The 12,363-nt window shown below is 41.0% G+C and overlaps 1 protein-coding gene across 1 annotated transcript in view; it reads right to left on the bottom strand.

Moving 5' to 3' along the window:
- Positions 1 to 227: 227 nt before the first annotated feature.
- The window catches only part of LOC104910317 (scaffold protein involved in DNA repair), a 12,714-nt gene continuing 578 nt past the window's right edge, over positions 228 to 12,363 (bottom strand). The window contains exons 2-7 of the mRNA XM_010708872.2: positions 11,346 to 11,544; positions 10,056 to 10,208; positions 5,121 to 5,214; positions 3,559 to 3,673; positions 3,007 to 3,060; positions 228 to 682 (exon numbers count right to left, since the gene is read on the bottom strand). Of these exons, the coding sequence (XP_010707174.1) occupies positions 542 to 682; positions 3,007 to 3,060; positions 3,559 to 3,673; positions 5,121 to 5,214; positions 10,056 to 10,208; positions 11,346 to 11,511 (723 nt within the window). The 5' untranslated portion in view covers positions 11,512 to 11,544 and the 3' untranslated portion in view covers positions 228 to 541. The remainder of the gene's footprint in view (positions 683 to 3,006; positions 3,061 to 3,558; positions 3,674 to 5,120; positions 5,215 to 10,055; positions 10,209 to 11,345; positions 11,545 to 12,363) is intronic.

The raw sequence follows: 12,363 nt of genomic DNA, 5'->3' as shown, positions 1-12,363 counted from the left end.
GTGCGCACGGAGCCGCTCCCCGCACGCCGCACTGAGGGATTTCTGCCCTCCGCTCTCGCGGTTAGTTTACGAAATCCACCCTCGGCCCGAGCTCTTAAGCTGATCCCCGTATCCGTTCCCACGGGCGAGCTAGAGGGCAGGGCTCCGATGTTAGCCGGCCGCAGGGACGCGCGGCACCCCCCGAACACACGGACTCGGAATGCGGGACACCTCAACACAAGCGCTGCTCAAGTCTTAGTGCCATTTATTACGGTAACCGACGCCGCCGCTCAGAACCAGCCTTTCCGTGGGTCCCGCCGGTAGAGCTGCCCCGCGGCATCCATTGCAGAAGCGGCATTAACGTGTTTGCCATTGACATAACAAATACAGCGTAATACAAAACGTCCCAACCGTTCGGAACTCCAGAACAAGGCGTTCGACGTGCCACAGCAACAAACGGCTCAGAACAAGAGCCGGGGCGGCCGAGCAGAGCTCTGTGCGCTCCGTACACCCCTGTTTGACGGCCTCCCTTCTCGACCCCCCCGCATTACCGCGCTCCCGCTCAGCCGCTCCCCCCGCCGGGTCCCGCGGGCAGCAGCGCCACCTCCTCCAGCCGCGCGCAGCCGGGCCGCCCGCCGGCGCCGATCAGGAGGCAGGGCAGAGGGCCCAGCTCCTTGCCCAGCACGCTGCTCGCCTCGTAGCTCTGCGGGGAGAGAAGCGCGGAGAGTGAGATCGTCCCGGATGCGCGGCTCTCAGACACAGGGCGTAAGGGGAAGTGCTCAGAACGGATGGAAGGAACGAGCGGTTTAGGTTTCTGCTAATTAATTACATCTCATTGTCGTGTAAAGTGCTGCCTCCCTGCCGGGCTTTTAAAAATGAATCGTTTAAAGTAATGGGGGAGGGGGTGGGAAGTAAGTTTGACCTATTTTGCTGAACCCACCTCTTCTGCTAAACCCACCGGTGCTTCCTTTACGCAGCCTTCCTGCACCGGCGGGACCTCACACGCTGCGTATCGATGACCTCAGGCTCAGACCAACCCCTGCCGTACGCGATAACCACATCCAGCACCCGTTCGAGGTACCGTTCGGCCCGGACCGTTGGGCCCCGCAGCCCGACTCGCTGTGCGGTGGCACAGGTGGCCGTGTCGGTCCCACTCGGGGCTGCCATAGGGCAGAAGTGGCTGAGCCCAGCTCCGCTGCCCAGGGAAGGGACTGCAAAACATCACCCCCGTGTACCTCAGCAGCACTGGCAGCAAAAGTAATAATTAAAAAAAATTACCAACAGCCGCTCAAAGTGGTGTTTCTTGTGGTTAATGTACAGAGAAGTGCTGCTTTTTAAAATGCAGCCAGTTTTGAGATGGAAATGCTAATGGAAAAAAAAAAAGAAAAGAAAAATGCATCCCTGCATTTCAGATAGATAGGAAAAAAAACCCACAAAAAAGCAAAGCTATGTTTCAAGGCCAGGCTGGATGTGGCTCTGGGCACCCTGATCTAGTGGTTGGTGACCCTGCACATAGCGGGAGGGTTGGAACTAGGTGACCAATGTGGTCCTTTTCAACCCAGTCCCTTCTATGATTCTAAGTACCAGCATTATAACAGCTGAAACATGAATAAGAGGTCATTTGACTCTAATATCTAGAAAGAGTTACATTCTGTCAGCCTGTAACAAAACCAGACAGATCCTGAAAAACTTTGAAGGACTTCGCAGCTATTTAAAGAGCTAACATCGTTTGGAAATTTATTCTTAATGAAACATACACCCTGTGGTATAAGAAAAGTAATTTACAATTTCAGAGAATCCTTATATGAATCCACGAATCACATTAAAACCATGGGGCACATAATTGCAAATTACTCGAAGGCTGTATAATGTGGGGAAGCAAAGTGAACCCCATAGGTACCACCTAAGTGCAGACACTTACCGAGGATGATTAACCAAAAAGACAAGCTGACCCTTGCCCCCTTCTACATGCAATGGGGAGAGGGGTCTCCAGCTCCTAATAGGACTTAATCACTTTCTGAAGGTGCCGCTCCTTCTCTACTGATCACCTGGCAGCCAATGGCAGCCATGCACCTGCCCTCAGTGCCTCACTTACCTGTGATAAATCTGGGTCACTGTGCCAAATGTCAGGGTTCTTCTGATAGCCCAGAATAAGGAATAACTACTTCATGGTTACATAAACTGCACTTTAGCCCATGCATCCCGGCGGCTTATGTGTATTTCATTTATAGAGATCCCAATTACAAAGCATTACTTTGCATGCATTTTGCAATTCGTTGTAGCATTACTGCCCTTCAGTAATTTTGTGTTTGTGCCATTGGTTATTTTTATAGGATTCAGAAGCCAGGAAAGGTAGAATGCTCGGATTGTAGCTTCACTGTCCGTGGACTCTAAAGCCTGGCACTAACCACTGTGGCTCTGAATGTCTGGACATTGCTATTGCAAGTAGCTGTGCATCCACATCTAAGCTAATCTGCACATCTGTCTACACATCCTGCCTGCAGCACCCCTGAGATGCAATAGCAGGACATCAGCAGGTGCAAGGTGCAAGTGCCAAAGGGGAGGTTTGTGCTAGGAGCATACTAACACACTTCAAACCACTCGGTCCCAGGCTGAACAAAAGAGAAAAACTATTTCTAATGAAATCTCCTACTGCTTTCAGTGTGGTTCTGAAAAGAGCTGCCTGGAAAGGTGGTGGGACCTCTATCCTTGGATGTCTTCAAGACTCTGCCAGATGAAGTCATGGCTGACCTGACCACGTGTTGGCAATAGCCCAGTGTGAGGGCAGGTCAGACACCAACCACAGAATCATAAAACGGCCTGGGTTGAAAAGCTCCATAAAGATCACCTAGTTTCAACCCCCCTGCCATGGGCATGGTCGCCAACCTCTAGACCAGGATGCCCAGAGCCACATCCAGCCAACCTCCAGCATCCCTTCCATTTCTATGATTCCCTTTTGACTCACAGCATCTCCAGGACTCTGCCACTCTATATAGTTTAACTCTCACCGACAACCACTATACCTACCCCATCCACATTGGCAGCAGACATCAGGAGAGAAGAGATTGTTCTTTGCAGCAGCTGGAAAGAGGAAATGAACATGTTTTGATCACGACAAAAACTACACATATTGGAAAACAGTCTGTTTACAGATAAAACAATCACATTAAACAAAGATTAATGATTCCATTATAGCATAGTTTTATTTCTCTGGCCAAAAAAGCAGGGGAGAGGTGACACAAAAGATGCTTAGAATAGGAATGTGAAAATACAAGTTCCTTGCAGGTTGTGGAGAGCTTCCCAAGAGCCCAACCCAAGAAAACCCTTCTGCTGGACCTGATGCTTCACTGTTTTAGATACCTCAGGCTGAGCTCAATGATTGTGCTACTTGATCAAGATCTGGGAACTGGATTCTCAGTGCAATGACACACAAGCCCAGCACTAGATTAAATTATGGGATACTCTTACATCTTTTCTTTTTTCTTCTAAAAGAGCTTTTATAAAATTGTCACAGTACTCATGTATCTACATATCTAGCCCCATTACACTCAATAAACTGATGCTCATTTTTTGTCATACCTTTACTTTTACTGTACTTTGAGGTTGAGATGGACAACTCAAGAAGATTTCCAGCTGCATTTTCAAAACTGGTGAAATGACAACTTCAGAGCACTGGCTGCAATATAGCAGTCCACTGAAGTGTGCAAATGATGATGGAAAAACACAAAGAATGGAAAAGTTATCAATCATTAAATCAAAACACAAACAAAAAATAGCTTACTTATTTCCTAACCACTTTGCTGGTAGGCTTCTAGCTGAAGAGCCCTATTTCTAGTTAAAAGCTTCAGCTGATAACAGCAAATGGAGCTCTTCTGTTGGTGGACATAAGTAACATTAATGAAGGACTTAAACTCTTCTAGCTCTTCTTAAACTCTTCTAACTCTTCTTTTTTTAAGGTTCATACAACATGTGGGGAGGCTGTGATTTATACTCAACTCACTTACTTAATAAAATATAAATCACATAACCTTCTAAAAGTTATGCCAAAAAAAGAGAAAGGTATAAATGATTTGTTGATTTAGGCCCTCACTGAGCAGACACTCAACATTTGCAGCACACACTTAAGCCATATGCATAAAATTAAGCACAGCCATAAGTACTTGTTGGAATAAGGTCTTAAATAAGTGTTGATGCTACACCGTTCTCCAAACAAAGCAGAAGTGTCCTTGAGAATACAAAAAAAATCATGAAGTACACTACTATGTGTTCATAGATACCTCCTTGATTTTTGCACGACAGTATGATGTAGGACAACTTTTATTTTCATCTTTTCCCCCCAAAGTTTTACAGCAGAGCACATGCAATAAAGCTTCTTGTATTTAGGAAAATGCTATATATTTCAAGGGGACTGTAATCACCTTACTTCTTCTGCTGCTTTTTTAAAGTTTTCCCAATACAGAGAAGCCCCTTTTCTTCTTTTTACACTCTCAGTACTCTCTTATCTCCTCATGCTTTTATCCCACCAGGTATCTCAAGAGTAAGCTGGCTAAGTATCTGAAGGGGATACTTCCCAAGAAAATGCCAGTGTGACGCAGGCTCAACCTTTCACATGGTAACAGGTCACATTTCTGACAGCTCTCCACCCAAAATTATTCAATTTCCTCTTTAGAAAGGCTGTACATTTCATTGGTCTGAAAGGCATCTCTTTCACGTTTATGTAAATCACGGCAAAGATCACAGCTTGCTATAAAACTGTGGTGAATTACTGACATACAGGGTAACAGTATCAGGTAAAAAAATACAAAGTTACTTTTCAAGGAGTTTAAAATCAGGCCTGTGATTTATGTTCATTAAAAGAAATACCATAATGCAGTAGGATTTGAAATCTTTATAAGCAAAAATTTAGCTTGGAAAATGTGGTAGCTACAAATTCAAACCATTTCATATCTACTTGTATCTTTCTTAATAAATTAATCTAACCTTGCTGGTTTTATCAGTTCATCAGCAATAAAAATACTACGTCTCAGTTCTAGGAAGGAACAAAGTGCAGCCTGTGCCTGCAGGAATTATTGCATCACCTATTGCTGTTATGGCTACATCTGCAGAACACCTGGAATTCTACAGAGCACCTTGACTCTCACCTGTCCTGGGGATACAGTTCCAACTTTCCATTGCCACATCTGTCACACGTAGGCCAGGAGAAAGCAGTGCTCTCATTAACTCCAACAACAGTACCTGCAGAAAACGGTATTTTTATTTACAAAATAAGAAATGTAAGCTAGCAAACATAGACACTACTGGCTTCACAGCAGGTTCAACCCTGTCTTTCTCCCATCTTAACACTGTTCCCTTCATGAACTCAGAGCAAGTATCAGCTTTTCCAGCAATCTCAGCCCTTTTCCCCTTCATCTCTTCAAAAAAGAATGACATTCTAAAATATAAAATGTTTGAAAATTAACCCTCCAAAAAGGTTTCATTTTTTCTTTGTTTGAGGGCTCTATTGTTTTTCTGAGGTTTGTTTTGCTTGCTTGCATGCTTGCTCATTTGTTTCTTGTCTTCTGCTTCTCTGATGTTTCCTTGGCAAGAAATAGAAAAATCGTCAGGTCAAACACCTTGATATTGATATTTAGGAAACACAAACCAATAACAAGATTCAACCATTTTCATAAACAACGATGCAAGTTAAACTCCATTAATAATGGAGTTATTCTTCATCTACACTGATTTAAGAGAGATCAGATCTCACCCAGAGACTTCAGTGTGTGCTTAAGAAGGGAATGCCAAAGATACTTTGGACTAATACAAAGGGCCTTGCGAATTTTGGCAAGAAAAACATTCAGAGTTTTATGAGAAGCAGTAAATAGTTTATTATGCTTTATGGTAATGATATGCTGAAATAATTAGCACTGTTTATGGAGAAAATCCTTATAAGCATTTCGAACTAAACATGATGGATCAGCTGAAAGAATAAAACTACAGTAAAATAAGCCCTCGGTCTGGTACAAAAGGTGCACAGACTAAAAATTCCAGCTCCTTTTGAAACAGAATCTCACGGTTGTATAATACGTTCAGTGAAATAAACCCCTGGAGACCAGGCAACATTTGCACTGTCTGTAAAACAGGTTGTTAATCTCTTGTGTTCCAGACTCTCCTGAGACAAGGGCTGTCAGAAAGGACAAAATGACACATAAACAGCAAACCCGTATTTTCCTTTGGGAATTCAAAGGACAGCAAGTCTGAAGATCAGGAAAGCAACTTCTCAAATGTAACATTTATGACCCGATTTCTGTATATATAACAAAATAACATGGATTATACTGTTGTTTTTTTTTTTTTTCCTTGTATTTAACTTCTTGGACTGTAGCAGGAATAATTTTTTGTGATGCACTGTGGGTTTCTATCAGCATTTGCAAGATAGACAATTCCTGCCACAGCACAGGCTTGTTTCCCTTGCTAATGGAAAAGAAAAAACATACTAATTATTTTGCTGAATATTTTTTGTAACAACTTTACTTGTTTTTTAATCCCCTTTTCTGAGAGATCTGTTTCTCTCTATGCATTTCAACTTAGGAGATTGACTTTTTACATGGCAGAGAGTAATATGACAAGGTGGAACAGCTTTAAGCTAAAAGAGGGGACATTTAAATTTGATGTCAGGAGGAAATTTTTCACTGAGAGGGCAGTGAGGCGCTGGCACAGCTGCCCAGAGAAGCTGTGGTGCCCCATCCCTGGAGGCACTCAAGGCCAGGTTGGATGGGGCCCCAGGCAGCTGAGCTGATGGGGAGCAGCCCTGCACATGGCAGGGGATGGGGCTTTAGGGTCTCTTTCAACCCAAGCCATTCTATGACCTTTTCTTCCAGCTGTGTACCATACTGCAACTACAGGATGCCAGTGCACAAGTAACACAAATCCATTTGAGGAAGATGTATCAGGATCATTCTGACATTATGCCTACTGGAAAAGTTTATTTTGATGATAAAATGGAGTTCCCTCATGAGATCACCAGAAATCACTGAAGTCAGAAGAAATACAACTCTGAACAGCAGCAAATCTAAGAATCCTGCAACAGTCTTTCGCATCCTGCATGCAAAATGATTTTTCAAATTTAAGCTGCTGATCGTCTGTACATTTTTGTAAATCTTTTAGATTTTGCTTGTTTTTTTTCAAACCTTTTAGATATTCTCCTGAGATTCTTCTTTTAAATGGAAACACACACAGCCAAAATTAGATTTTCATTTCCACGCTGCTTTTCTGGATTGGAACTGACAACACCAAGAAGAAACTGACAATAGCTCAACTAGGACAACACCTGGAAAAACAGACCCTGAGTGAAGGAATACTCTGGTTGAAATGCTCCAAAAAAGCATTTTTTTGTATACAATTAGTTGTCTGCTAGTTGATTACCCTGATTAATAGATAGGAAAGAAAAAAGGTGCAGTCCAAAAGACCTAAGTAAGACAACTAACTCCATTTTGTACAGACTGCAAATAGGGAAGCTGAAAAAAAGAAACATGAGTAAGGGCTTAAAGACAAAAATATCCAATGTAAAAATTCAATCACTGGATGTGAATCATACACTAGGCAAACATCATTAATCACGTAATAGTCCCACACAGCATATGTGGTATGAACTAACTAGAATTTGCTCGTAAGCACGGTTAAGAGTAAGAGCAGTTCTCTACAGTGTGGACTGCCAACATTTAAGTCATCCTGACTGCTACTATACGGCAAAAAGAGGTTACAAATCACTTTGCCATGAATAGTGAAAACAAATCTATTAACCCTCAGCTCATAGGTGAGAACCACAGATTGATCCTTGAAAGAGGAATAAACTACCTAGTGAAAAGCAATCACAGGTTCTTACCAGGTACCTGAACGGGTGTGATCTGGCCTTCATGAAATTTGTGATAAACTCACTGGCTCTGCTCATCGCCCATTTTTGATGGGGGAAACAGGATTTGACCAAGTATAACTGGAAGACTTGACTTAGCAGAACACTGTTACAAACAAATGAAGACAATCTGCTCCAAGGGCTGTTCCACTAATTAAAAGGAAGCTTTTCTAGTGAAGGTTGAGAAACTACTCTGCCAGCTCCCTGAAAGACAGAGGTACAGCAAGTAGGGCAAAAGAGCAGGAAGGAGCAACACTTCAAGTAGGGGTAAAGAAAGCCTTTGCAACTCCTTTGAGCATGAGATGAGAAGACGCCTGCACACAGCACACGAAGGTGACCGACAGTACGGGAAGTAAAAGGAGGACACAAAGAAAAACTGTGAACACAGCAATGCTGCTGCTCACTGAAAGCCAGATTAACCATTTGGTGAGTTTTTTATAGATGAGACAGAGGTGGTGAGTGACCAAGACAATTTTTCTCCATCAAATTCATGTTCCCATCAATAAAATAGCGTTAAAGCTATAATTTTCACTTCTTTTCATTAGAAAGCTGTAAGCTGTAAGCACTTGTTACAAATCCCAAAGCAGTGGATATGTTTTAAATGCAATTAAATAATTTTAGTTAGTTACACAAAAAAGTGAAGGCTATAATCTGTATATAGCACTAGCATAGGGTTAAGGATGATGCTTCATATTCTACATTGGTTCAAAAGTGTGGAAACATACTGGTAATAGCTACCCCAGGCAAATTTCATATCAAGCAAGATGAGATTGTAGGATTAATTTATCCTGATGTCATTCTACCATCTCTAATAAAGAACAGGGAAAGTGTTACATCTCTAACATACGTAAAGTAAGCATTTGTTTACACATGGATTACAAAGATGTCTTTGCTTTGCTTTACCGAAAAAAGAAAGGACAGGCCCTTTTGCTTTATATATACTGTGAATGGGATGGAAGAAGACAGGTGCTTTGGGTAACCTAGTTACTAGTGTAACCTAGTTGCAGTAAGTAAGGGCAGAGAAGTAGTAACTCTTAGCATAATTACTGCAGAAGTGAAAATAAAAAGTATTTCCTACCCAGTGACAGAAATATCTTTCATGTAATTCACAGTATCAGTGGAAGATGTACATAATGACCAAAGCTTAGAGAGCCTGTAGTTGTGCTTGTTTTTCATTATATAGAGTTCAATGTTTGTCACTGCAGGATGGCTTATATATCAATCATGGAGGCATTGCTAACTTGCGGCTCTACTCTAGAGAAGGTAAGTTTAGTGGTTTAGCTTTGAGTGGTTTAAAACTGACTTTTTAGCGTATTGCTATATAGCTGAGAGGATTAATTTGTAATTACTATTTGCTCTTATTTCAAACATCATTTCAAACATTCAAGTGAATACTTGGAAGTCTAAATGTAAAACGGTGTCAAGAATTTTGTACAAGGGCTGCTGGAATTGTAAGAGTTAAATTAAAAAGGGAAAATGTCTTTAAAAGCCAAAAGTTACTTGGCTTTTAAGGACTTTTCCCTATAGGCACTCTGCAAATTGGGTGTTTAAGAAGTCTGAGTGGACAGTGTTAGAAAATACTGTGTATGAAATGTTTCTACACAATTCAGAAAAATTAGGAAATACACAGCAATAAATGTTTCTGCACGATTAGTGGTAGGACTAAAGTATCAGACAAGGCAACGATCCAAAGTAGCTGGTGAGCGAATCTCAGCTAAGTTAAGCTAGGTGACTATGGTGAAATATTAAATTGCCCCACTGCAGCAAAGCTCCAGGAAAATTAGACAGTAACCCCTATCATTCAGAGTCTGGCTGACATATCTTCTCCATCTGCCTGAAAAATACTGTTATCCCTTACTGTTGCCAGTATCAACATGGCTGATGTGAACAGAAGGCTTCTGAAAGAAGACGGTGATGGAAGGAATATGGCCAAACAGACTGCACATCAAACATTTATTCTGGGGCATCAGTGAGTGGGAGCAGCAGGCAGGCAGAATTTGGCCAGCAAAAGACAAACAAAGCCCACAAAGAAGCACAAAAACTTAAATATCCTAATGATCTACGGCAATACGGTGCTTTTTCATCCTTGCACCCTGTTTGTGCAAGAAATCAATATGAGAACCTGAAAGATTAAAGTGAACACAAATAATTAACCACGTTCATTTCAGAAAAGGCCAATACGAACCTCTCACGGCACAAATGGAATTGGCCTGTGTGGTAGAATCCAGCTCATCGAGTTTGACAGGGCCAGGCAGCTCACTGAGGTCAGCATCGGCAGCCGAGCACAAAAGAGGCTTTTGTAATAAGAGAACAGTACGTTCAACACAAATAATCCTACCTGCCAACAAAGACATTTCAACTCAGTACAGTAACAAGGAAAAAGGTGACCATGATAATTGTCATGGCCAATAAAGACATTTGTCACTGCCAGCTACTAAACAGATGGATAGACTCTATCAGGTTTTCTCAATGACAAAATATTTTGCTTTCAGCATGCAATGCAGCATGCTCTTGTTACATTTTGTGACTCTCGGGGAAAACAATTCTCTAAAAACTCTAGCATGTTAAAAAAGCAAATCAGATTCCATCCAGACTGCACTGTACCATGCTGGAAACAGAAAGTTCTTGTCTCTTCCCTAGTAAAAATCTTGGTCACCCTCAAGGTTGTTCTATTTTTATTTGTTTATTTAAGATTACAAAGTGTAGGTTCATGCAATACTTTATTCTCCAAATAAATGAAACCAATGCAATCTCAGTTAGCAAGGGAAAACAGACTGATTAGAGGATGTGGTGACAGGACTCACAGCCACTTACACAGCTTCATTTTGGAAATGAACAAAGACACGAGAGATGAATTACACAGGCATACATCACACAGAGGATGGGTGAGTCTCATTCATATGAATGACTAAAAATGAATGTAGAGTGAACCACCATCTCACAGGACCTGTATGGCACCCGAGGGCTCACTGAAATGGTAAAGGAAAGCTTGAAATGGCTCTTTATCTAGGGACATGCAAGTCTTTAGGTTCATTGCCTTACTCCTTTTACAGGTTTTAAGTTCAATAAAACAAGATTCTGCAATCAAATATCAATATAAATGAATATCAAAACAAATGAAAGCGAGTTTCTTACTATTTCTGAATCTTCTGTCAGCTAGCAAATTTGTTTGAGGTTGGTCTTTAGATCCAACAGTCATCAAGGAAGACTGATAGAAATATTGGTGAACAGTAAGATCACTTAATTTCTTATTTTCTTGGGAAATAAAGAAAAAAACTCCAAAAACTAACAACAGAAGAGAAACCTTACAGAAATCCACCAATTACAACCCTTTTCAAATTTCTCATTCCAAACTTGCAATGTTTCATCTTCATCTCAGAGTGAAAGTCTATACAGGTTACGTATTACAGTGTTAGTAATGCGGGTGTTTTTTCAGTTTGATTCCAGTTACTTCAAAACCACATGTAAAGCTTACCATTTCCCCACAGGGCATCCTTGAAGAAGATGAATTGTGAGGCAACATTGAGGGCTTCTATGATTTCCGTACTGAGAACGCATGATGCAGTGACTGACACAGCAACAACTTTTGGAATTCCACGAACTACACTTTGCAAAGTGAAGTCAGTCACAAACAACAACATCTCTCTCTGATTTATAGGAACACTGTGTTGTGTCTATGATTTAAAAAAAAAAAAAATACAAAATTGGAATGCGGTCATTAATTTTTAAAAGAAGGAAAGACAAGTAACACACTCATCTGTAAGCAACTAATAAAACTGACAAATTACTACACTTATGGCCAGTAAAGAAGAATGAATCAGGTTTTTCATTGTTCCTTAATGCAGTTACAGATTATCATCTCTACCTTCAGTTAACTTTCCAAAGCTGACCCACTGAGATCTTGGCGCCCTCTCTATCAACTATCATGTTTTATCGTGACTCATTTGCACAGGAAAATAAATGTCATAAAAAGTTAATTGGATGTTTTTATGAACAAAGACTAAAGTAATTTTTCCCTTAAAAAAGGAAGGCTAACATCACTTCTATTATTAAGAAAACGTTTTATGCACTGTTGTGTGATTCTGAAGAGTACCTCACCCTGTCTAATAGCTCCTGCAAATACAAAGCTGCAGGGTTTTCTTTCTGCACATCTCCAGGAATTTGAATGATACATAGAAGTGCAAAAGTAGATAACGCATAAGAAAGAACACAGGAAATCACAATTACAAAGCAAGTTTTCTGCCTAAGACAGGTACAAAAATTAAGGTATATCAAAACTAATGATGTCACAACCAAAATAACTACCTTTCACATCGGGCTTCATACCTGAAAACAGTTATTGCTAAGCCATTAGCGTTTTAAAACCACTGGCACTGTGATGATGAACAGGACAAATTAGATAGACAGGAATTTACACATCAGTGATTAGTCCAAAGTCTCTAACAAAATTAGACAGGTTGATAATGAGAGATTTCCTTCTTTTTTTTTTTTTT

Source organism: Meleagris gallopavo, chromosome 3 (assembly GCF_000146605.3).
Source record: "Meleagris gallopavo isolate NT-WF06-2002-E0010 breed Aviagen turkey brand Nicholas breeding stock chromosome 3, Turkey_5.1, whole genome shotgun sequence".
Taxonomy (NCBI): Eukaryota; Metazoa; Chordata; class Aves; order Galliformes; family Phasianidae; genus Meleagris; species Meleagris gallopavo.
Note: the sequence above shows the minus strand (reverse complement) of the source record. Positions and strands in the feature narration are given on the sequence as shown.